The sequence below is a fragment of the Pan paniscus genome, chromosome 3 (genome assembly GCF_029289425.2).
Source record: "Pan paniscus chromosome 3, NHGRI_mPanPan1-v2.0_pri, whole genome shotgun sequence".
Lineage (NCBI taxonomy): Eukaryota > Metazoa > Chordata > Mammalia > Primates > Hominidae > Pan > Pan paniscus.
Window position 1 is genome coordinate 6,211,728 of NC_073252.2, and position 23,109 is coordinate 6,234,836.

The 23,109-nt window shown below is 50.0% G+C and overlaps 1 protein-coding gene across 1 annotated transcript in view; it reads right to left on the reverse strand.

Moving 5' to 3' along the window:
• The window catches only part of C3H4orf50 (chromosome 3 C4orf50 homolog), a 128,162-nt gene that overhangs the window by 45,089 nt on the left and 59,964 nt on the right, over window positions 1-23,109 (reverse strand). The window contains exons 12-13 of the mRNA XM_034951923.3: window positions 22,302-22,423; window positions 13,980-16,911 (exon numbers count right to left, since the gene is read on the reverse strand). Coding sequence (XP_034807814.2) covers window positions 16,660-16,911; window positions 22,302-22,423 — 374 coding nt within the window. The 3' untranslated portion in view covers window positions 13,980-16,659. The remainder of the gene's footprint in view (window positions 1-13,979; window positions 16,912-22,301; window positions 22,424-23,109) is intronic.

Here is a 23,109-nt window from a genome sequence, read left to right on the forward strand (position 1 = left end):
AGACTATTCCAGAATCCATTATCTTAACCAACATGCTATCCTGTCCCTATAAAATAGCATGTCAATACTGCATGTTGAATGAGAAATGCTTTAAATATCATCACTTACAGTATGATCTCGTTTTTTAAAAAGCCTGGATGCGTAAGGATAAATGTCAAAATGTTGAAAATGAACATCTCTTACTGGTGGAATTCCATGTGTTTTTGTCACTTTATTTTTTTAATTTTCCAAATTCACTCAAATACGTATATATTAATTTTTATAAGCAGAAAAATGTTGTTTAAAATATGTTTCTTTCTCTCTGCTGTGCCAGGCTTGGTTAGGCACTAGGCATATATGAAAGGATATTTGATTATCCTAGTGTTCCAGGCAGGATCTTGGAAAACTTCTAGCCTGAGCCAGAATCGATGCTCAATAAACATTTGGCCTCCTTCCTCACAGAAGCGGCAGCTGTTTCCGTGATGCTACGTGTCCGTTAGGCACCCACAGTAGGCTTCTTCTTAAAGTGATCACATCTTTTCTAAAACTGTTCTGAACACAACAGAACCGAACAGTATCTTCACGGTTCTGTTTCTTTGCATTCACTTTGAAGCTAAGCCCCTGAGTTTTCCCAGGGGTTCACATTTGGAATAGCCACATTTAATTTTTGGATTTTACTGGCTATGCCCCTTTGCACTGATGTCCAAGCACCAGGGGTGAACTCTGGGACAGCCTGGAGGTCCGAATTCCAGGGAGCTGGGGGATCAGAGGAAAACCAGCCTCTCCCCTTCACCCCAACTGTGTGATCTTGGGAAGATTCCCAGACCTCACTGTGCCTCAGTTTCCTAATCTGCAAAATGGGTATCCTCTTCCTTGTTCCTCTCTCCTCACAGCTGTGAGACTCAAATAAGAGCACACATCAAGAGATGCTTTACAAACTGTGAATTCCTATCTGAGAGGCAGGAAGTACTTCTGAGTGTCTCGGCTATGAAGCCTCTAACACACCCAAGACGTAGAAGTCAGAACAAGGACAGGAAATTGAGAACCTGACAATACTCCCTTATCAGCTCCAGAAATCACATTCCATTAGCAAGCACTGCCCTGTGTAAGATTAGACTCATCGGACTTCATCTTATTTCGTTAAACGACAAGTTCCTTTTGAGAGTGAAGATAAACCCCCTACAGCTATCTAGATACAAAGATGGATGCTGACAGGGCATGGCCAGACATTGGGGGCCAAAGGTCTCCCTCAAGCAGTCCTTGCTTACCTGTCATGTTACAGCTGGGCAGTCCCACAACAGGCTCTTTGGGAAGCCTCTGGCAGCCCCCATCTGAACCCTGTCTCTCTTGCCACATGTCTCTGACATACAGAGACAAATAGACACACAAAACCCTGGCGAGGAAGTCACAATACCTGCGCTCTGGGCATCGAGCTTCCCTGGCCTCCTGGTTCCCCCCTCCCAATGGAGAGTCATAGTGGACAGTCTCTAAGCTCCCTTCTTCTCTCAAAGGCTGGGCTCTCAGCTTCTCCTGGCTTTCCCTGGGGAATTCCTCCCTCAGCCCCTCCATGAAGGCTGGAGGCCCCTTCTTGCCCCTCAGTCCTCTGCAGGGGAATGACTTGTTTATATGGCTCATGATTCTGTCTCATTCTCTCTCTCCTTCATTCTCTGCCCCCCAGGAGTTCTCCCTGGCACCTTGGAGACACTAGGTGAAACTATGTGGAATGAAATGATCGATGGAACAAATAGAAGGAGTGAGCGAGGGGGCAGCCCTCAGATAGAAAACATGGCCCAGAGTCACACGGCCCACTCTTCACTATAGCTGGTGATCACAAGCCACACCTTGGTTCATACCTCGGAGAACCTTCTGGAAGCTCCAGTGGAGGAAGCAGCACCCCCCACGCCTGGCCTGTGCTGGGATGGAGGATAAAGATTTAGCTTGGTACCCACATGAACCAGATGCACCCATGCCCTTAAGGAGCAGGCAGCCTGCTGGGAGACAGGCAGGGACAAGGAAACAGAAGAGGGCAGCTGGGACAGGGCTCAGCGGCACGGTGGGAAATGGAAGCTGGCAGTTCAGAGGCCTGGGGCGGAGGGGTCTGGGAAGACTTCCCCGGGAAAGGGAGATCAGAGAGGAGAGGACTAACACTTCCAAGCAGCAAAGATGGATGAGCCAGCCTGCTGCCTGACTGACTTAGTCCTTACCAAAGTCTATTCCACACGGAAAGAAACTGAGGCACAGGGCCACCAAGACACCTGCTCCAGGTCTTGTAGCTGGTAAGTGGCATGGTTGGAATTCACACCAAGGCTCCACGCCTGTCCCCAGATTTCCAAAATGATTCTCCACAGGCCAGTGGCTCTAGCACTGGAGCGTGCATGGGGAGGTGCCTTGGGCTGAGGGTTTTGCGGCCCTTCCTGGGAGGAGGAAGCTCCAGGTCCTCCGAGCCCCCCAGTCCCCTCTGCATGAAATAAGCTGAAGCAGCAGGAGAGGGTTTCCCTTAGTAAGCAGCATCCGGATTTGACTGCCTGGCACCGGCATGACATCTTAATCAATCTTCCCACAGGGCTATTCACGATTCAGATTGGTACCCACATTCCCGGGGGACCCCACAGCTGCTAGAACCCAGGCCCTGGCTGAGGCCACATCTCAGGGGACTCACTTCATTTTCTTCTGTGTCTTATCCTGCATTTAAGTAGCCCGGCCAGAGTGCCAGCGCCCGGGAGAGGGGAAACCTCCGATTTCATTGACAAACACGGCTCGTGAATGTGAGCCTGGCACCTGCAGATCGGAGACCCACATGGGATCTAACAAGCAAAATGAGTCGCAGGGCCCTGTGGAGTCGGGGCAGTGGGATCTCTTCCAAGGCCTTCACCTTGGAGAGGAGGAAACAGAGGCCCCAAAGGGTGAGGCCTGCCCAAGGAGGTGCAGATCAGACTTGCCACGGCCCCTGCCTCCTAACCATCAACCTCCTTGTTGCCATCTCAGTTGCTTCTATTAATCATTTGAAGGAAACCTGCATTTTTCTTGACCAGCTGGCAGGCTGGGCCCTGGGCTGGGCTGGACCCTGGGCCGGGGCATCTGCCCTCTGTGTTTTCTCACACTCGGCTGCCCTGCTGGCTGTTGTTCTGCCCTCTTGGCCCCAGTTTCATCCATTCTCTGGCCCCAGGAGGCTGACCCCAAGGATGACGTCCCTGGCTCCCTCGGCCTCTGACTTCCAGCTGGGCTCAGCCAATGGGAGGCACAAGGAGAAGGCTGGAGAAAGGGAGGAGAGAAGGCTCTAGAACTTACTCTCCACCCCATCAGGAGTAGGTCTGGCAGAGGCCAGGCTCCTCTATGGCAGCCCCCGGCTCTAGCTCTCCCAGCCTCCAGGAGCCGCAGGGCCCTCTCCCTGCCCTCTGACCCTAGGGTGGTCACTGCTTCCCACGCTTGCCACCCTGTTCACCCCTTGTCCTGCCCCTGAGCAGGACACACCCTCTGCTTCCCAGGAGTGCACAGTCAGCTGCAGAAGGAGCTCCCAGGGTGGGAGGACGGCAGCCAGGCTGGGGCTTGAGGGGGCCTGGAAAGGACTGGCAGGAGGGTTTAGTGCCTTCTTCACAAACCCAAAACCCCTAGACCTTCAATGCACCCCCTGTGCTGAATATGATAAAAGATGTGTATAGAAAGTAAAAGTTCCTCTTCAAAGTTTCCCTTCTCGTTAAAGAATAAATCATAAGTGTTAGAAATAATAGTTTCTTTTAAAGACTAACTTCATGCTAGACATGCTCACAGGCATGTAGAACATTCTATGTCCTTGTACTTTAACCAAGACGTCCAAGCTGGACATGCTCACAGGTATGTCCCAGCTTGCAGCCTATGCCCCTCCCTTATTTGGGAATGTTATTACTGTCCTAAGTCCTTTCATAAGCAACTTCCTCTTTTCCTTTGTCTTTCTATTGCCTTTACCTATTTAGAAAAGTTTTAAACTGTTAGCCAATCGGGTTTTAGTTTAGATTGTGCGGTCTGGCTCCAGCCAATGGAGACAGGACACAGTAGCAGGGACAAACTGCATAAGGAATAAAAATTGCTTCCCTCCTTTGTTCGGATGTGCTCTTGCCATTATTACATCTGCGATGAGCACCCTTTCTGCAGAAAGTAAAGATTGCCTTGCTGAGAGAATTAAATTTATGTTCAAGTGCTATTTCTTTGTGGCACTACAGAAGATACATTTACATATAACAACGTGGGAGGTGATAACACACATGGTGCTCTTGGCCAGTGCCCTTGGAGAGACCACCATTTAAATAAAGATGACAGCCAGGGAAGGTCACAGGCTTGGCCTGCACCCCATCAGAATTCCCACCGACTCACTCATGGAACCTATTTAAGATGAAAGGTGGAATATTCTGAACAGTAATGTATTATTTTATTCTTTTTATTATTTGAACAAATAGACTCCCTCAGTCACCTCTTTCCTGCTGAGACCCCATTCATGAGATGAGGAAGCTGAGCTGTGTGACCTCCAAGAATGAAGCTGAGCTGTGTGACCTCCAAGAATGGCCTCCCTTCCTTACTGACCCCAATTTGAGCAGTTGGAGAGTTTTATATCAAGCCCCCAGCAGGGTTGCAGATTTGTTAAGAAGAACTCAATGCCCTTGGCCCTGGAAGAGGCAAATGCTCTTAGATGAGGTGGCTGATGAGAAAGGAAGTTTACCATAGGAGGAAAAGACCTCAATAATTGTGATGCTTGGGGCACCTTGGGGAAAAAGAATGCAGCCTCCAGAAATAATTCTGGCAACCAGGCGACCTGTCCATGCAGCCACGTGCAGAATGCAAGCTCAAGCAACGGATGGGAAAACAACCCCTGAGAGGCTAGGGAGCCCCTTCAAATCGCCGACTGGTGAGAGGCAGAGGCAGCTCCCGCACTGCAGCCCCAAGGGCCTCCCACACTCACAACCCTTCCTTTTGCTGCCTCTGAGGTCTTTTTCACCCCCACTGGAGCCCTGGATGTGGCCTCATCCAGGCTGTAGCCTAACACTCTTCCAAGTCCCAGAGATGGAAGGAAACCCCAGGATACAGGCTGGATCGTCCCCCTGGGAGCCCCTGATAAAATCAGGACTGCTTTATCTGCTTTCAGTTTCAAAAAACTAAACTTAGAAAGTCTAAAAGTGGGAGCTGCCAGCCCAGCCCCCAGGGTCCCTGCCAGCCTCTGCACGAGATCAGACACATCCAGATGCAGGCACCTCTTCCAGGCACTCCTCACTTCCAGGAGGGTCTGTCCCCTATGTGCGCCCACAGGATCTTGTCAGTACCTCTACCTCCATGGTCAATTTGGGATGAATCCACCAATGTACCTGCTTTTCTCTCCCACAGGTCTGTGACAACCCATGGGGTTGGGGACACTTCTCTCTGTGACCCCAGCAAGAGGCACAGAGCAGGCAGTTAGTGAATGCTGGAGACTGAGAGAGCAAGGCTCATACAGCACATAAGCTTTGCAGGTGCGAAAATTCAATTAACTGAGGAACTGAAGAGGGGGCAACCGGAAGTGCTGCTAGGAGTCTTCCAGCAGGTAAGTGATGAAAGAATGGTATTATAGGACACCTCGAATTCGTAACTAATGAGCTCATGATCTAGGTATTGGGCATTTAGGGATGCTAACATCACAGAAAGAGAGATAGCCAGGGCTGGGCGTGGTGGCTTACGCCTGTAATATCCACACTTTGGGAGGCCGAGGTGGGTGGGTCACCTGAGCTCAGGAGATCGAAACCAGCCTGACCAACATGGTGAAACCCCGCTTCTACTAAAAATACAAAAGGCCGGATGTGGTGGCTCACGCCTGTAATCCCAGCACTTTGGGAGGCCGAGGCAGGCGGATCACGAGGTCAGCAGATCCAGACAATCCTGGCCAACATAGTGAAATCCCGTCTCTAATAAAATACAAAAAATTAGCCAGGTGTGGTGCCATGGGCCTGTAGTCCCAGCTACTCAGGAGGCTGAAGCAGGGGAATTGCTTGAACCGGGAGGCAGAGGTTGCAGTGAGCTGAGATTGTGCCACTGCACTCCAGCCTGGTGACAAAGTGAGACACCATCTCCAAAAAAAAAAAAAAAAAAAAAAATTAGCCAGGCGTGGTGGTGGGCACCTGTATTCCCAGCTACTCGGGAGGCTGAGGCAGGAGAATCACTTGAACTCGGGATGCAGAGGTTGCAGTGAGCCAAGATTGCACCATTGCACTTCAGCCTGGGCAACAGAGTGAGACTCCATCTCAAAAAAAAAAAAAAAAAAAAATAGAGAAAGAGAGACAGCCAGACATTTGCCCCTGATGGAAGAACTTAACACCACCTTTAAAGGAGTTTTGAAAATAAAACCATTGAATCTGGATAAAATCAAAGCTCTGGAGCCAATGGCCAATTCAAGGACAGACAGCAGAGGGGAGAGCACAGCAAACACCACAGCAGGGACACAGCAGCAAGACCCCCGCCCTGCGCCCATGAAAAACTGTAGCACAGTGACCTGGTTTCCTCAACAGCATGTTGCAAGAAAATAAAAAGAGAAGGAGGCAGAAGCTATAGATGAAAAGGCTTTAAAGACACACCACCAGGGTTCACAGATTGATAAGTGAACAAACAAGATGTGCTTCTTCCAGACAAGGGAAGATTATTCACCCTCAAAAGAAGGAAATGCCGGCCCACGCTCCAACACGGATGAACCTCAAAGACACTGTCCTAAGTGAAACAAGCCAGTTGCTCACAAGAGGACAAACATTGTGTGATTCCGTTCGGATCAGGTCCCTAGAGTAGCTGGACTTATAGAGACAGAAAGTGGATTGGTGGCTGTCAGGAGCTGGGGGAGATGAGAATGAAGAGTTACTGTTTAATGGGAACAGAGTTTCAGTTTGGGAAGATGAGAAGGGTTCTGTGGGTGGATGGTGGTGATGGTTGAATAACAGTGTAAATAAATGTATTTAAAGGTTAAAATGGGAATGTAAATAAATGTACTTAAAGGTTAAAATGGGCTGGGCCCAGTGGCTCACGCCTGTAATCCCAGCACTGTGGGAAGCCAAGGCAGGTGGATCATCTGAGGTCAGGAGTTTGACACTAGCCTGGTCAACATGGTGAAACCCCATCTCTACTAAAAATACAGAACAACTAGCCGGGCGTGGTGGTGGGTGCCTGTAGTCCCAGCTACTCCAGAGGCTGAGGCAGGAGAATCACTTGAACCTGGGAGGCAGAAGTTGCAGTGAGCCAAGATCGCGCCATTGCACTCCAGCCTGGGCAACAAGAGTGAAACTCCGTCTCAAAAAAAAAAAAAAAAGGTTAAAATGTAAATAAAATGTAAATTTTATAGGTTGGTGCAAAAGTTGGCGCAAAAAATTGTATAGGTTGGTGCTACTTTTAAATAGCAAAAACTGCAATTATTTTTGCACCAACCTGTATGTTCTGTATATTTTATTACAAAGAAAGACAATCACAGTGTGAAGACCTTATTAACATTCTGATTCAAACAAACTGCAAATATTTTTTAAACTATAAAACTGACAGGCCACTTAGACATTTGAACACTGATTGGATATTTGATGAAGTGAAGGAGTTGTCATTTGTTTGAGGTGTGATGGTGGTATCACGACTGTTTAAAAGATGAATTAAATGATATGATACCTAGCTTTACTTCGAAATAATATGAGTGGAGAGAAGGGGGTGGTGTAGAAATAAAACGAGATTGTTCTTGAATTGGTCATTGTCGACGTTGCTGATGACTACGTGAGGTTCCTTTTATTATTCTCTGTACTTTTGTCAAGGTTCGAAATTTTTCAAAACAAAATATTTTCAAAAATGGGGTTGAATCTGTTCTTTTACTCGCTGAGTTCTCCTGGGCAAGCTACTTCACCTCTCTCCTGCCTTCCTTCTTCAACCAGTTTTCCACTCAAAATGGCACTTCCTCCAGGACATCTTGACTGATAACATCCAATAGAAAAGGTCACCCTCCTCGTTTCCTACCCACTGTCTCCACCCCGTTTTTCTTCCCTCACAACATCGATCGGGACTTGAAATTACACAATATATATGAATCTGTGTGTAGCCTTTCTCTTCCTGATGACTTGTTCATAGCTGAATCCCATACACCAGGAAGCATGACTGCACACAGGAGACGATCAGTAAGCATTGATCATGGGAATGAATGAATGAATGAATGGATGAATGAATGAATGAATGGATGGGTGGATGAATGAATGAATGAATTACCTACGGCATTAAGGCAGTGACAAGAGTCCCTGCAGGTCAGCATAAGCATGAGTGAGACAAGGTGCTCAGCCCACACACAGAACAGAGTAGGGGCTCATGGCCACAATTTCATCCCCAAAGCAGCATGTGCTTTTCTTGCACTTGTTTTCATGGACCCTCAGCTCCTAGCTGGATGGCTGGCTGTCTTCTGGACCAGAACTAGGGTCCCGTCGAGAGTCCCCTCATTCTGTCTCACTGCTCCCAAACCTGCCAACTTGAAAGTTTCTCTATGCCATGAGCGTCCTCTTTACAAACTACAAAAGGTAGTTTTCTGTACAAAGTTGAGAGACTATCAATCATTCACAACTTAGTGTGAAATAGCTAAACCAAGTGACTTTTCTCATAACAATATAGTAAAGCCACCTGCATTGAGGGAATGAAGGGGGGGTGGTGGCACATGATTGTGAAGCAAGAGACGCTCTGGAATGAGAAACTGAGGCTCAGAGAGGTTATGTCACTTTAGATCCCAAAGCTAGTTAATGACAGATCTGATACTGGTATCCCAGTCTGTCTCATTTCAAGTTATTGTTGATTACCCTGCAAACCAACACTCAGAGAATAACCTTCATGAGCAAAGAAATACAAATGTGAAGCTGAGAAAGGAAGTCACTTTATCTATGAGGTGAAATTTACGGCCCTGTTAACAATGGCACAGATAAAATTCCATAATAAATGGTCTAAGACAGACGGCATGAAATAAATAACAGTGCTTCCAACAGAAAAATTAAATTTCAAAGCTGAAGAGAGTCTGAAGTCTCCCTGCTCTACCGCCCTCCACACTTCCTGTTTCTTCTCCATCCCTTCCTATAACGCGTTCGCTCTCTGTCCAACCTACCTTCTTGCTAATCCAGACCTCTTCCCCAACCCCAGCAAAACTCGGGCCCTCTCCTCCTTCAACAGCAGGTGGTGGTGTAATGTGCAGGGGGAGCTGGGTTCCAATCCCTCTCCTCCTCTGCTCTTCCCTGAACCATTGCCTTCCTACCCCCTCTACTCCCAAAGCAAAAATAAAAGGGATGATAATATTTTCTCATCTAACAGAACTTGCACTACAGACAGTGAGATAAAATAAAATATGTGCTTGGAAGTGCCATTAAAACAAAATGAATCAACTAGTTCATGGAGTCATTCAACAAGCATGTATTAAGCCCTGGGAGGAGCCAGGCACTGTTCTAGGCACCAGGGATGGAGCTGCCAACGAACCAGGGTCAGGAGTCGTAAGAGGCAGCTGGATCCCGGGTGGAGGCGACAAGACCTACTGATGGAGGGGATCTGAAGATAGATGGGTAGATGATAGACAGATAGATAGATAATAGATAGATCAATAGATAAGAAGAGGAGGAGGAGAGAACAGAAGTTAAGCCACTTTTTAGCTTTCTTTGCTCTACTGAATTTGCACAGAAAGCCAATGAGAAGCCAGCCGAATTGCACCCCAGAATCCTGGAAGGGCTGGCAGTGGGGAAGGCAGCCACCTCCAGGGCGAGGGAGCAGGGCGAAGCGCATGAGCACTGGCTGGCCCCTCCTCAGAAGCAGCGGGGCTGGTCTCTGGCCCCAGGCGGCACAGTCAAGGGACCACCGCTCCCCACCTGGCTGCAGGTGGAAGGTCCTTGGCTGGGGACCTCCATCTACTCCATCCACCCCTTCCCTCACCACTTCCCGTCCTTACGGGAACTTGGTAGGAGATATTCCAAACTGTCTAAAAGGTCAAGCGCTAAAGAAAGAAACTGGCTGGCTCCTTTGAGGACTCCGTCGTTCTTTTCTGGATGTCTCTACTTAGATCCTCAGGGAGAAGCCAGAAACAAAGCCAGGTTTCCAGGAGAGGAAGGAGCGTGCTCAGAAAGGCCACGGACACGCACAGTTCCCGGCACCGACACTCCCTCCTCCAAGAATGACTCGTTTTGGCACCGGCTGTGTGCATCCACCCCTGACTCCACTTGAATTCCCTATCGTAAGTTTTGGTTTTGCCTAGAAATATTTGATGCCATTGTGAAGACATTCAAGGGACAGCCGAAGGGAACCAAAAGCTGCTGGGAGCCTCCTCTGTGATGAGCACTGTTTTCAGGTGGCTGCTTCTGGTCTTGACCCCTGTCCTGCATGGGGTGTGCTAGGTCTGCTGTGAGAGGCAGGAGGCTGGATGCTGTCAGTTCTTCCTCCTCCTGCCATAGCAGAGGAGTGTGAGTCCCCGCCCCACTGATGTTCACGTGACTTACTGTGGCAGGGAGCGGGCCTGAATCCCAGCCCTCTGCCTGAAGCAAAGCCTCCCAGCTGAGCCCAGCCTAGTCAGCCGAACCCTAGCCAAGCTGCAGACGAGAGAGTGAAAAAGAATGGCTGGGAGTCACTGAGTTTGGGCTGGTTTCTTACACGGTAATATTGCGGCTACAGTTGACTTACACAGAGAGGTTAAATGACTCACCTAGAGACACACAGCTATGAAGCAGCAGCCCCACAATCATCCCCACTGCCTTGAGTCCTTGTCCAGTACTAACCTGGCCTCAAGCTGGGCATGGGTGGAGTCACAGTAACTTCCTAAAGGAGGATCCAGGATGCAGGTGCTGGGACTATTTGGTGATAAAAGGTAGGACTCAGTGACAGCAGTATGTTAATCCTGCCAGTGAGCAGAGAGCACCGTCCCATCATCCCACGGCAGGACTGTTCGCAGGCCAGGTCCTGGGACAGTGCCAGCCTCCTGAGTCTGGCAGGAGGGTGCATGGGGGCAGGTCCAGCCCCTCTGGCATTGTACAAGCTGGAGGGCCCTGCTGGGGGCCCTCGGGGACTCCAAGACCTGCCCACCACAGGCTGCTGACTCAGCACCACTAGGTATGAGTCAGCAAAAATCACTGTGCTGGGCCACACGGTGCCTTTGTACAGAATTGCAGAAAGATGCCCGCTCCAGGTGGACATAGGTGGCAGGGCTTGGCCAGGACGGCTGAGGCAGCCTCTGTAAAAGGCACTGTTTCCTCTAGACAGGCACAGCCCAAGGAAAGAGTACGGCTGGATTTCAGCCCCTTCTGCCCTTGGACCAAGTGCCTTGCTTAGGACACAACCTGAACAACCAGATGCAGTAGCTCTGGAAGAGCAGGGTCGATGCCTCTTTGGCTCCTGCTGCCTGACAGTGAGCCCCACTCAGCAGCCAGGCTAAGAGCTGGCTCTGCCTCCCTGGCTCCCAGGACAGCAGCAGCACACAGTAGGCCCACAGCAGTCAGTGTGTGTGCCATGGATGGACTATCAGTGACAATGGGGAATGGCTACTCTAGGCTCCTGTCTGCAGCCTCCCCTTGTGTGTGTCAGGCTGGGGGTGGGGTATTGTTCTGGGGTCTGGTCCGGCATCCAGCAAATACCAGGAACCCAGCCCCGGGGCTGGGCATGGGGAAGCAGCAGCAGCTGGGAGCCCAGCTCCCCCGACCCCTGCCCTCAGCCCTGCACCTGCTGCCCGATGCTAAATTACTCTCGGCCACTCAGACAGAGCCATGGCTTGAGGGCCCCAGGGAGCAATGGGCTGAGATTCTGTAGCAGATGAGGGAGTTGGTGTGTGTTGGGAGGGAAAGGAGAGGAGAAAAGATGGACTGGGCGGATGGGGGAGGGGGATCAGCTCCAGGCAGCAAAGCTGACCTCCACTCCCACCTAGGCCTCCCCGGCAGGCAGCGCATGGAGAGGGGAGGGCTCTGGAGTGTGACGTGCCAGCCTGTATTCGATTCGTTCATTTTAAAAAGGGTCAAATCAAGTAAAAGATACTGGTCCAAGCAGCAGGGATGCAAATTCTTCCAGATAAACAAATGTGGACATTTAGGGAATGGAAGACGCCCAGCTCAGCCCACCTCCAGAAGGCCCAGACAAAACAACCCTCAAATCCAAGGGAAAGGCTGTTCCAGAAAAGACAGACCAGTGGAAAGGACCAGAGATGCTGGTTGGGAGAGACCTGAGAGAAGATTCAGCAGCCGCAGGCATTGAGCTCCTGTTACGTTCAGGATTAAAGCTGAGAAGGAAACCTCTGGACAGGCTCGTTACAACCCCTGCAGACCTCTGCTGACCTGCCCTGTGCACAGGCCTGAAACAGCAGCCTTGCTTCCCTCTGACCCCTGCTGTCTTCCTCCTGAGCTCTTCAGCTGTGAGCGTGTCTCCCTCTGAGCGCCCGCCCCTACCTCTCCTTCCCACCTGCACCTTAAGTGATTTGTTTTCATTCTGTTTTTTAAAAATGACAAGCATGGAGATAAAGCAGTGGTGGCACTTCCGTAGCTCTAAGCATGTCGCAGGGCCCCCCTTGAGCGCTTCACAGATGCTAACTCACTCACACCTCACCACCGCCCTTGGAGGCAGGCAACTCCATTTTACAGATGAAATCACCGAGGTGGGGAGAGGTGGGGTAAGGGGAAGAGCTGGGGTCCAAAGCCAGGCGGGGGTGTGTGCTTGGCTCCTGGGTCACCTGCCTCCAGCGTTACAGGGGAAAGGACGAGGGGTGGTCACACACCTGGGCTGTGAATGCCACCGCCGGGCACTGGCCACGTGATACCTTTCAAGGCTCCATGAGATAAGATGATGTCACAGGGCTGTAATTTCCATTTTCCCAGGAGGAAGCCAAGCCTGAAGGGGTCTGGGCAGAGGGCCCACAGCTGCCGCGTGGTGGATGGGGATAGGAACGCAGGACCATATCAGCCTTCCTGGCTGAGCCCAAAGGCCACTTCTCAGCGCCTCACCAGCCTCCAAACTGCCCAGTGCTCTATCAGTCATCCCCGGCAGCCAGATCCCAGCCTCCCAGCTGAGGTCACTCCTGCTTGTGAGCACCTGCAGATGGAAACGCAGCTGGCCCCTCCGGTGGAGTCAGGAAGCAAACGCCTGCTTGCTAACTCCCACCTCCCCCACTCAGAAGCATCATTGTCAGTGCAGGGCCCTGTCTGTGATGCTAAATGGAATCCACACATCACAGGCAGGTGCTGGCAGGGTTGGGGGCCCCAGGCACCCCCAAGCTCTGCAAGTAGATTCAAAAACTGCTACAACTTCAAAGAGGGCAAGGAGTGGAGTTTGGCCAAGGCCAACAAAATGACAAATGTTAACCTCCTCTGACCCAGGATTTCCTCTTAGCAATTTACCCTCAGATACACAGTCATGCATATAACCATGGGGATAGGTTGTGAGAAGTGTGTGGTTAGGTGATTTCCTCATTGTGGGAACATCAGAAAGGGTCACACAGCAGGATCACAAAAAAGGCAATGTCTTCCTTCTGGAACCTTCCACTCCAGGATTACAGAAAGCCAGGTATCTCTACCACCATTTCCTACCCCAACCCTACCTGGGCTTTTGCTCATGATTTCTCCTAGCTTGGAGGCCTCCTCACCCAGGCTGATCCCTGCTCATCTCCAAGGCTCAACTCAGAGGGCACTTCCTCCAGGAAGCCCTCCCTGACTGCTCATTGGTCAGCCGCCCACTCCACGGCCCCTGGGCCTTGTGTTGTCCCTGTTCATGTCAGTCAGAGCAAACTCTGGAGGACAGGAACCTGGAGTGAGACTCCTGTGACCACACCCCAGCCCTTCACCTGTCCTGACAAGTGCTCGGAGAAGCATCTGCTGAGCAGAACTCCTTTGCAGCTCAAGCAGAAGCCCTCCCGGGAGCACAGGAAAGCAAGCCAGGCAGCAGGGAGGGAGGTTGCACTAAAGCTTCTGCTGCTTGGCCTCAGGCCAAGCCAACCCTCTCCTCTGATTTGCCTAAAAGCCGAGGTGGGGCTCCTTTGTGCAGTCGCGGAGGGGTGCATTTACCTCGCAGGGTTTAGGGCTCCGCCTCCAGGGAAGTCCGCCATGGTTGTTTGCTGACAGTCCGTGTGACAAATTGTTTTCTGCTGCAGAGCCAGGCTGGACCGTCTGGCTGGTCTCCAGAGGCCTCGGGGTCACTCGTAGTCATTCCCTGCCTGTGGGGCAGCCTGAGACCAGCTCCTGTGTGCCAAGTTCCTGCCTGAACCTGCTGGGTTGCCAGAGCAGGTCCTGCCCCTGGAGCATCTGATGGGTGGCAAGGAGCCACCATGTGCCCTTCCAAATGCGGGGGTCTACAGACCAGGCGAGGGGAGTCCGCCATCCTGTACTGTGCCCCAGGGAGCCACGGCACAAAGCTTGAGCCGACCCAAAGTGCTAGACCCAGACGGCAATTCATGGCCCGGGAGAATAAGTGGCTCTGCCTTGGAAACATGATTTATTAGGGAATCGTTGGGTTACGCTGCAAAGGTCGTCTTGGCTTGCTTTAATGGATTTCCTGGGTTGCCTTTCTGCCCAGGCCCAGCACGTGAGCGCGGCACAGGGGGGCATGAAGTCACAAGACGACGGACGTCTGAGCTCCTGGGATTCCTGGAGACCAGATGTGGTGGCACCACGCTGCATCTCGCTGGCTCAGCAAGGGCTCAGCTGGCTGTCCTCGGCTGCACCGGGTTTCTGTCCTCTCTCTGTCATGTTCCTGATGCTCAAAGCTAATGACGTTGTCCCAAAATACAGAGGGAGGCAGAAGGCGGATCACCGAACCAGTGCTGCAGGTCACTTCCAGCTTGGAAATTATAGGGAAGCCCTGGGGTGGTCGAACCAACAAAGGGATCACCGCAGTGGTTTCCAATCTGGGGATTCTTGAGGGGTGGTAACGGGGCCACAGGGTCTCCAGGGGGGTCCCTGAAAACCTAGGTGGACAGCATCATCTTTACTTCTTCCCCAGCAGCATCCAGCCAGACACTCGCACAGCAGTCACTAAATGCATATTGAATAAATAAATAAATAGACAGATCTGTGGGTAAATCAATCCAGGAATACATGGATGAATGTGCTAACCCATCAGAAAACCCCATAAACGAATTTAAAGGGTGGAACTCAATGTGCTGAGGCTGCCTTTCTTACGTCTCAATGGCTCCCCAATTTTCCTCAAAATAAAACCCACTAGTTTCTATAATTGTACAACATAAGTCACATGAGATGTTAACATCAAGGGAAGCCCGGGGAAGAGTCTACGGGAACTCTGTGTAATTTTCATTTCAAAACAAAAAGCTAAACTACGTTAAAATAAATCTATGCACTTTGACACTTCCTGGGGAGCCGTCAGTTCCTTGTCCTTGTCCTTGTTTGTCCTTCCATGAAGGGACAGTCACTTCCAGGAGAGGACAGAATTGGACAGGTAGCGGCTTTGGCCTTTCCCTTAAGCCCCTCCTCAGCCCCTTCCCAAAGAGAGAGGTGACATCTCTGGTGGGTGAGCCTGGGTCAGGGTCTGGTGTGTGTCGTCCAAGCCCCCTGGACTCTCTTTTTGGGGGGCTGCCCTCAGGATAGAAGTGCTCTTCTCCTGGGTCGCCCACCTGATTCGGGGCACGAGTCTCTGTTCTCGGTGGAAGGAGGGGGTGCTGGATGGGAACGATGCAGTGACTGCTTGCAGCTGGCTTGACAAGAGCATGCTTTGCCCACTTCCCCTCCAGGGGCACATCCACAGTTCAGTTTTATGCCTCAGGGCCTTTGCACATGCGTTCCCTCGTACAGCAGCACCCTTCCCACCTCACCCACCGGACACTGCCCAGGCATTCCTTTGTGGCTGACTTCCAGTTGTCCCAAGCCAAGTAGAACGGACCCTTGCCTTCATCCCGTTGCTCAGGGCACATGTGACACTTGCGTGCGTGCTGATTTACTCACAGGAGTATCTCTCCCATTGTCCTGTGAGGTCCCCGGCGCCAGGATCAACATTGACTTGTCTCTTCTCCTTCATGCCACATTGCATGGCATCCAGTGGATATCAACAGACGTTTTTGGAGTGGATGGACTGATTAGAAAGTTCTGGTTAGTTTTAATGTTTTTAAATGTAAAATATATGGTGACTTAAGTTAGGCGTTTCACTTAGTAGACAAAAAATCTTTTAAAACATGGGAAGGACCCCGGGGGCAGAAAAAAAAAAAAAACAAAACAATTCTCCATGGCTGATCTTGTTGGGAGCTATGAGATCTGTCCTGGGCTCTCGACCTCAGCACTGGCGACCCTCGGGCTGTAATTCTTTGCTGTAGGAGGCTGGCCTGGGTATTGTAGGACATTTCATAGCATCCCTGGCCTCTACCCACCAGATGCCAGTAGCAGTGTCCCAGCTGTGACAACCAAAAATGTCTCCAGACATGGCCAGATTTTCCCTGGGGGGCTAAAACTGCGCCCAGTTGAGAACCTCTGGACCAATCATTCAATAGGTTTTGGTACAGTAAATATTTCCTATGCTGCCTTGACATTGCCATAGCCAAACTCCTCGGAATTTGCCAGGCACAGGCCAGCATTTCTCTCAAGCTCTGACAATGAACACAAAATCCCAAAGCCGAAGGCAAAACCACTTGCCACTAAATGAGGGCTCTGATTGCTACCAATTTCTTAAAGCACTCTCTGAAGGTTCTGCTTCAAATATTTATGGAGTCTATGAAATGGCTCCGGAGAATGAGTGGCCCTATTACATTTCTAACTCCAGCGGTGATTTATGAACCTGGGAATTGCTGCAAATGCTTTGTCTAAGCTCTTGGTGAAAAGCCAGGATCCTTGCTGGGCTCAGGAGCTCAGAGGGTGCTGGGACGTTATCGACTTGGAGGGCAGGACAGGGCATTCCACCTTTTTCTTGCAGACGTTGTGCGGGGAGACCTGGTTCCACAGTCACCGCTGCCAGGCACGTTCCAGGATCAAGCGTGGACACCAAGGACAGAGGGAGCTGCAGGCAAGAGGACAATGAAATGGTCTCTGCGTCCACGTTTGTAAAAGCCCCTCCATTCACACATTTAATCAAAGGAAGAGATGACAGTGATAGCTAACAGTTTTGGGGCACTTTCTGTGCCTGGCACCAAATACTCCTCACACATTGGCTCACTTCCTTTGGTGACAGTTCAATGAGACACACGCTGTCATCCCTGCGTTCTGGGTCAGAAAATGAGATTGGGGCAGCGTGAGGCTCCCTCTCCACGTCATGTGGCAGGTGCCTGACAATACAGTCATGAGCGGGCGTTCCTGTAGAGTGGGTATCCTCTATAAATTTTCTCCTTCCCGGTGATAAGAGAAAGTGACCTTCCCTTGAAAGGGGAAGTCATGTCTTGCTGGTTGCAAACCTCATGCCCAGCACATCTCAGGGCTTTCCCCAAATGTGCCATCTTACTTGCCTTCACTTAGTTCCTGCAACAAGCTATCATCAGGCCCACTTTATAGATGAAAACCCACTTGACAGTTTAAGAGATTCTAAATGCCTTCACTAAATGTATTAGCTCTAAAGTGGCTTCGACTTCAAAGCCAAGCCCATCTGATTTCAAACCTCCACTCTTTCTACGTCTCCTTTCCAGTCACTATTGTACCTGTGATCCCTTCACGACCAACATCTCACACCTCTCAGGCACCTTCCCGCAAATGACAGGCAGGACTGCCTCACCAGGTAACATGTGAGTCCTGCTAATGCCTCTTCTCCCTCCTCTAAAGGGTGTGGCAGGTGTGTCCGTGCCTTGCCAGACAGATGAGCAGAATGGAGCCGACTTCTCCACCAGTCCCAGGAGGCAAGAGCAGCCGCAGGTTTGCAATGAGCAGGGCCTTTTGCCTCACCGGTGGAAGACAGCTCAAAAAGAGGCTGGACAGCAGAGGCAGGGAATCGGCGATCACTATGTGCCAAGCCTGACCTTGTCCCTGCCCTCAAAGCACTTCCAATCCAGTGGGAGAGGCAGACACATAAACTCAATATTATGCTGCAGGGGTCAAGCCCGAAGAGAGACCCACACAGGTGCTGATGAAGCCTCCAGGACGGAAGTGCTGACTGCACACTGAGGAGCTGGGAAGGCCTCATGGAGGCAGTGTCTGAGCTCGGCTTTTGGGGAGGAGCAGGATTCTGTTATGTGTTTAAAACGCAAGGTCATTCTGGGCTGACTAATGTGCGCATTAGGAGTCTGGACTCCATCTTATAATAATAATAATAATGATAGTCGGCCTGGCTCATGCCTGTAATCCCAGCACTTTGGGAGGCTGAGGTGGGTGGCTCACCTGAGGTCAGGAGTTCGAGATCAGCCTGGCCAACATGGTAAAACCCTGTTTGTACTAAAGCCGCTACCTGTCCAATTCTGTCCCTTCCTGGAAGTGGCTGTCTCTTCATGGAAGGACAAACAAGGACAAGGACAAGGAACTGAGGGCTCCCCAGGAAGTGTAAAAGTGCATAGATTTATTTTAACATAGTTTAGCTTTTTGTTTTGAAATGAGTGTCTCTACTAAAAATACAAAAATTAGCTGGGTGTGGTGGTGCACACCTGTAATCTCAGCTACTCAAAAGGCTGAGGCGGGAGAATCACTCAAACCTGGGAGGCAGAGGTTGCAGTGAGCCGAGATCGTGCCTCTGCACTCCAGCCTGGGCAAGAGAGGGAGACTCCATCTCAAAAACAACAACTATAATAATAATGATAAGGATAGTTTAAGCCATATGAAATTACTGTTTCTGAGGGAAAGAGTAGTATGATATTGGCAATTTCCTAGGATTCAGTCTACAACAGTGAACATTTACTAAGCTCTTGCAATGTGTCGTTCCAAGCACTTTCCACGTATTGATTCATTGCATCTTTACAAAATCCAAGGAGATAAGTGTTATTATTATCATCCCGTCATACAGATGAAGCAACAGAAGCCCAGAGAGGTGAAGTGCTGTGCCCAAGGCCTCACAGCTAATTGGAGCCTGCTGCAAGATTTGAACCCAGGCCATACAGCTCTCAAGCCTGCCTGATTCCCCACCACAGTGACAGCTGAACCCAGGGATGTAGTATTGGATCTTCAGTGGCTGAGTGATAGGATGAGGCTAATGATATAGAGGGCGAAACATCTCCTCATTCACTAAAGATTGGTCAGCCTTTTCAGGACATGTCTGTATACTCTAAAGCTCTCTTCTCCTTTTTTTTTTGCTAAGCTCAACTGTACAGTAATAGATTTGTGTGACGTGACAAATTTAGTTACTGCCCTTCAAAACTCCATGACCTCATTTTCCTTGTAGGTCGCTAATCCCCTGGTGTCATTATTTAACAAGTTTGTTTTCAGCATGGGAAGCTCTTCCCCAAAACCAGCCCAGATACGTGGCTTGCTGTCTGTTTTTGCCCAGGGCAAGGAGCTCTGTTCCCAAATGTTCATGATGACTGGACAGAACCAAGACTGCAGCGAAAATGCAGTGCTGGGAACCAGGAGCAGGTGCCGTGCACCTTCCAGAGAAACAGCCTGATGGCCCCTGTCTCTGGCTAACTATTCACCCAACAAGTGCTTCTGAAGGCCTCCCATGGGCCAGGTACTGTGCGAAACATGGGAAAAACATTTAAATTGACATTCTGCCATCTTGCTGCAAAGAAACTGAAGTCCCCTATGGACTTGAAATGATTTCCAACAGAGGAAAGGTTTCCAGTCCAGTGACATTCTGTGTTTTTAGTGATAACTTTGAAGAAAGCTGAAGAACACCTGACCAACTTGGAACCATAAGGGTATTAAGATGCATTTTTGGTTTATCCATTCATGCAACATATTACTCCAACTATTTCCTCAAAAGCTTTGCTACAGGTTTCTGGCCAGTGTCACTGACAGCAGACATTAGAGGGTTTGTTCTCACACTGAGCTCCAGATTGGAACTTTGAGGGAGGGAAGAGGGACTGCTCCTCTCTTCCCAACCCCACCCCCATCCAGGCCACGCACCATCTGGCCACATAACGATCAGAGGGCCAGCTCCGGAGCCAGGCGCCCCTGCTTGGAAGCCCAGCTCTGCCGCTTATGAGCTGGGTGACCTTTGCCCCCTCTGTGCCTCATCTTTTCTCACAGGTAAAGTGGAGCTGATGCTGATATCTATTTGGTGGGCCCTTTGTGGGACTGGATGAACCAATGCCGGCGCAGTAAGGTTTGGGTGTGTTTTCTGTTTCGCTGCTCTTGCTATCACTGTCGTCATTATCCTCTTCTAGTCTCCGCTCTACCACCTCATACTTTATGCTCCAGCGATGTTGCTTACCATTCCTCCAAATGCCTCATGGACACTCATCCTCCCATCTTTTTACAAGTACTCCCTTCGCCTAAAATATTTTCTTCTTTTTTTTCTTTCTTTTTTTTTTTTTGAGATGGAGTCTCGCTCTGTTGCCCTGGCTGGAGTGCAGAGACACGATCTTGGCTCACTACAACCTCCGCCTCCCAGGTTCAAGCAATTCTGCCTCAACCTCCCGAGTAGCTGAGACTACAGGCATGTACCACCACACCCAGCTAATTTTTATATTTTTAGTAGAGACGGGGTTTCACCATGTTGGCCAGCTAGTCTCAAACTCCTGACCTCAAGTGATCTGCCCTCGGCCCCTCGAAGTGCTGGGATTACAGGTGTGAGCCACTGCGCCCAGCCTGCCTAGAATATCTTCTACCTGCTGCTGATAAGGTAGATTAAAATAAAAAATCAGAGGTAATTATCCTAGGAATGATCAAAGCTTTGTTTTTATTACTAGATAAGAAGTCATTTAAAATGAAGTTTACCCATCAGAAAAAAAAGTTTAAGGTCAATAACAATAGCTATCTTTCTTTTAATACCTCCTCTATTTTTGATTCCAGGCACTATAATAAATACTTCATATGCATGATTTCATTGACTTGTCCCAACAAGCCTGAGAGGTAGATATTATTGTCCCTTTTATCTTTTAGATAAAATAAATTAATGTAATTATTGAGACAGGAAAGAAGCCATGGGGATAAAAGAAGGGAGAAAAATTACAATCAGCTGAAATAAAATGAGTAAGAGCAGTTTTCCTTCTGAGCAATGGCTGCTTTCTCTTTTTTACTGTGAGCACCTCTGATGTGCCAGGCACACACTCAGCTCTGCCTGCCTGATTTCTCCTCCTAACAGTAGGAGGCAGGCAGCCGCATTTCACAGCTGACAGTTACGTGCAGGCAGATGAAGTACTTGCCCAACATCACAGGGAACTAAAACGGGGTAAGGCTGGGACTTGAACTCAGATCTGCCAGACCCCAAAGCTCATAAGTAAGTTTTCTCTGAGAAGACAGAGGGGAGTGCTGCTCTGGCAATGACTGATTAGGGTCTTTAGGACCAAACCTGCAGTATGTGCAACTAGAAAAGCTAGGGGGAAACGTAACAGAACATTTGTCTGAAGCCATCTGAGAGCTACGAAGGCTGTGAGGACTTGTGGAGCCAAAACTGAAAACAGAAGAGAAGCCAAGAAAAGCGAGCAGGGCAATTGAGGACCTATTTCCCCTCGAGGTGAAGGCAGGGTCTGTGCAGGAAGGAGCCAGCTGAGAGGGTGAAAAGCTAAGGAGAGCTCTGAGCAGCCTCTTGGGGCCGACAGGGGAAAGGGCTCTCAAATACTCGACAGGCTTTTATGCCCTAGGAGTGAGTGTGAACCAGAAATGCAGCAGACCTCCTGAGCACTGGAACTCCTTGTCGACTCAGCCTTGATGTGAGGAAGATGACCTGCCCTGAGCAGAACAAAGGAAGTCCTCTGTGGATGGAGATACTGTCAGGCCTCAAATTGTGTCATCAAAGTTTTCATACATGATGTCCAGCATCCACTAAAAGTCACCAGACCAGCTGGGTGTGGTGGCTCATGCCTGTAATCCCAGCACTTTGGGAGGTCGAGGTGGGTGGATCATGAGGTCAGGAGTTCGAGACCAGCCTGGCCAACAGAGTGAAACCCCATCTCTACTAAAAATACAAAAATTAGCCTGCCATGGTGGTGGGCGCCTGTAATCCCAGATACTTGGGAGGCTGAGGCAGGAGAATTGCTTGAAACCAGGAGGCAGAGGTTGCAGTGAGCCGAGATCGCGCCATTGCACTCCAGCCTGGGCAACAGAGCAAGACTCCGTCTCAAAAAAAAAAAAAAAAAAAAAAAGTCACCAGACCTAGGACACATGATTTGACCAGAAACAAACATTAAAATTAGATCATAGAAGGAGACTGAGGGTGAAACCAGGGGGCTGTTCGGGAGTCGGTTATGTTCTATTTCTTGACCTGGTGGTGGCTTTCTGGGTGTATATCGCTTGGATAATTTGCTGAGCTGTAAATGTGTTGTACTTTCAATAACAAAGTTCATTTAGGAAATGAGGTGACAGGTGCCTTCTCACCTTCAGAGAATCCAGTTGGGCTGTCTGTGCTGGCCACTCCGGCTCGGGAACAGGCCAGGACTCTGAAGACAATGAGCTTTGGAGGACACTGTCCATTTCAGGATTCAAGAGGTATGTCTGAGCTGGAAGGGAAAATTCTCAGTCAAGCCTCCACCCAGGAACCTAGGTGAAAAGTCTACAAGTGTCTGAGCCCTGTCATAAACTTCTTCACTCTCTAGCCATTCCCAAATCATTCCCAGTTTCCATGCCCCGGGGCAGAGGTCCTCTCAGATGCCTTTGAGCTCTCCAAGGACCTCACCCATACGCCTCTGATGGTGCTGTCATGATCTTGGGGCATCCCAGAAAACTGCCTGCCTGCCTGCCTCACCTTCCCCTACCTGGCTGCAAGCTCATTCCATGCAGGGACCACTGCCTTTGCAAGCCGGCTTAGCTTTGTAAGTGCAGCAACACCTATGTGGGATCTGGCATGTGGCGGCCCTCCAGAAATGTCCAACAAAAAAATAACTCAATCGATCTAGCGCGTTTCCTTCTTTGAAACGGGATGAAGCTGAGCAAGAGAGGGAAGGAGACTTGCCTGGGGCCACAGAGAGAAAATTAGTGGCAGAAGCAGACCAGCTAGGATCTGTGCCTCTCCAACTGTGAGAACAGGCACCAAGTCAGGCTGTAGGGACAGAAGGCCAAGGCAGAGAAGGACAGGCCCATCCTGAGGTGTCAAAGACTGAGAACACATTTCTCTGCTCATGTACTGACATCCTGCTATGTGCCAGGGGCCAGACACTCCAGAGGAAGGTCGTATTATCCTCCTCTT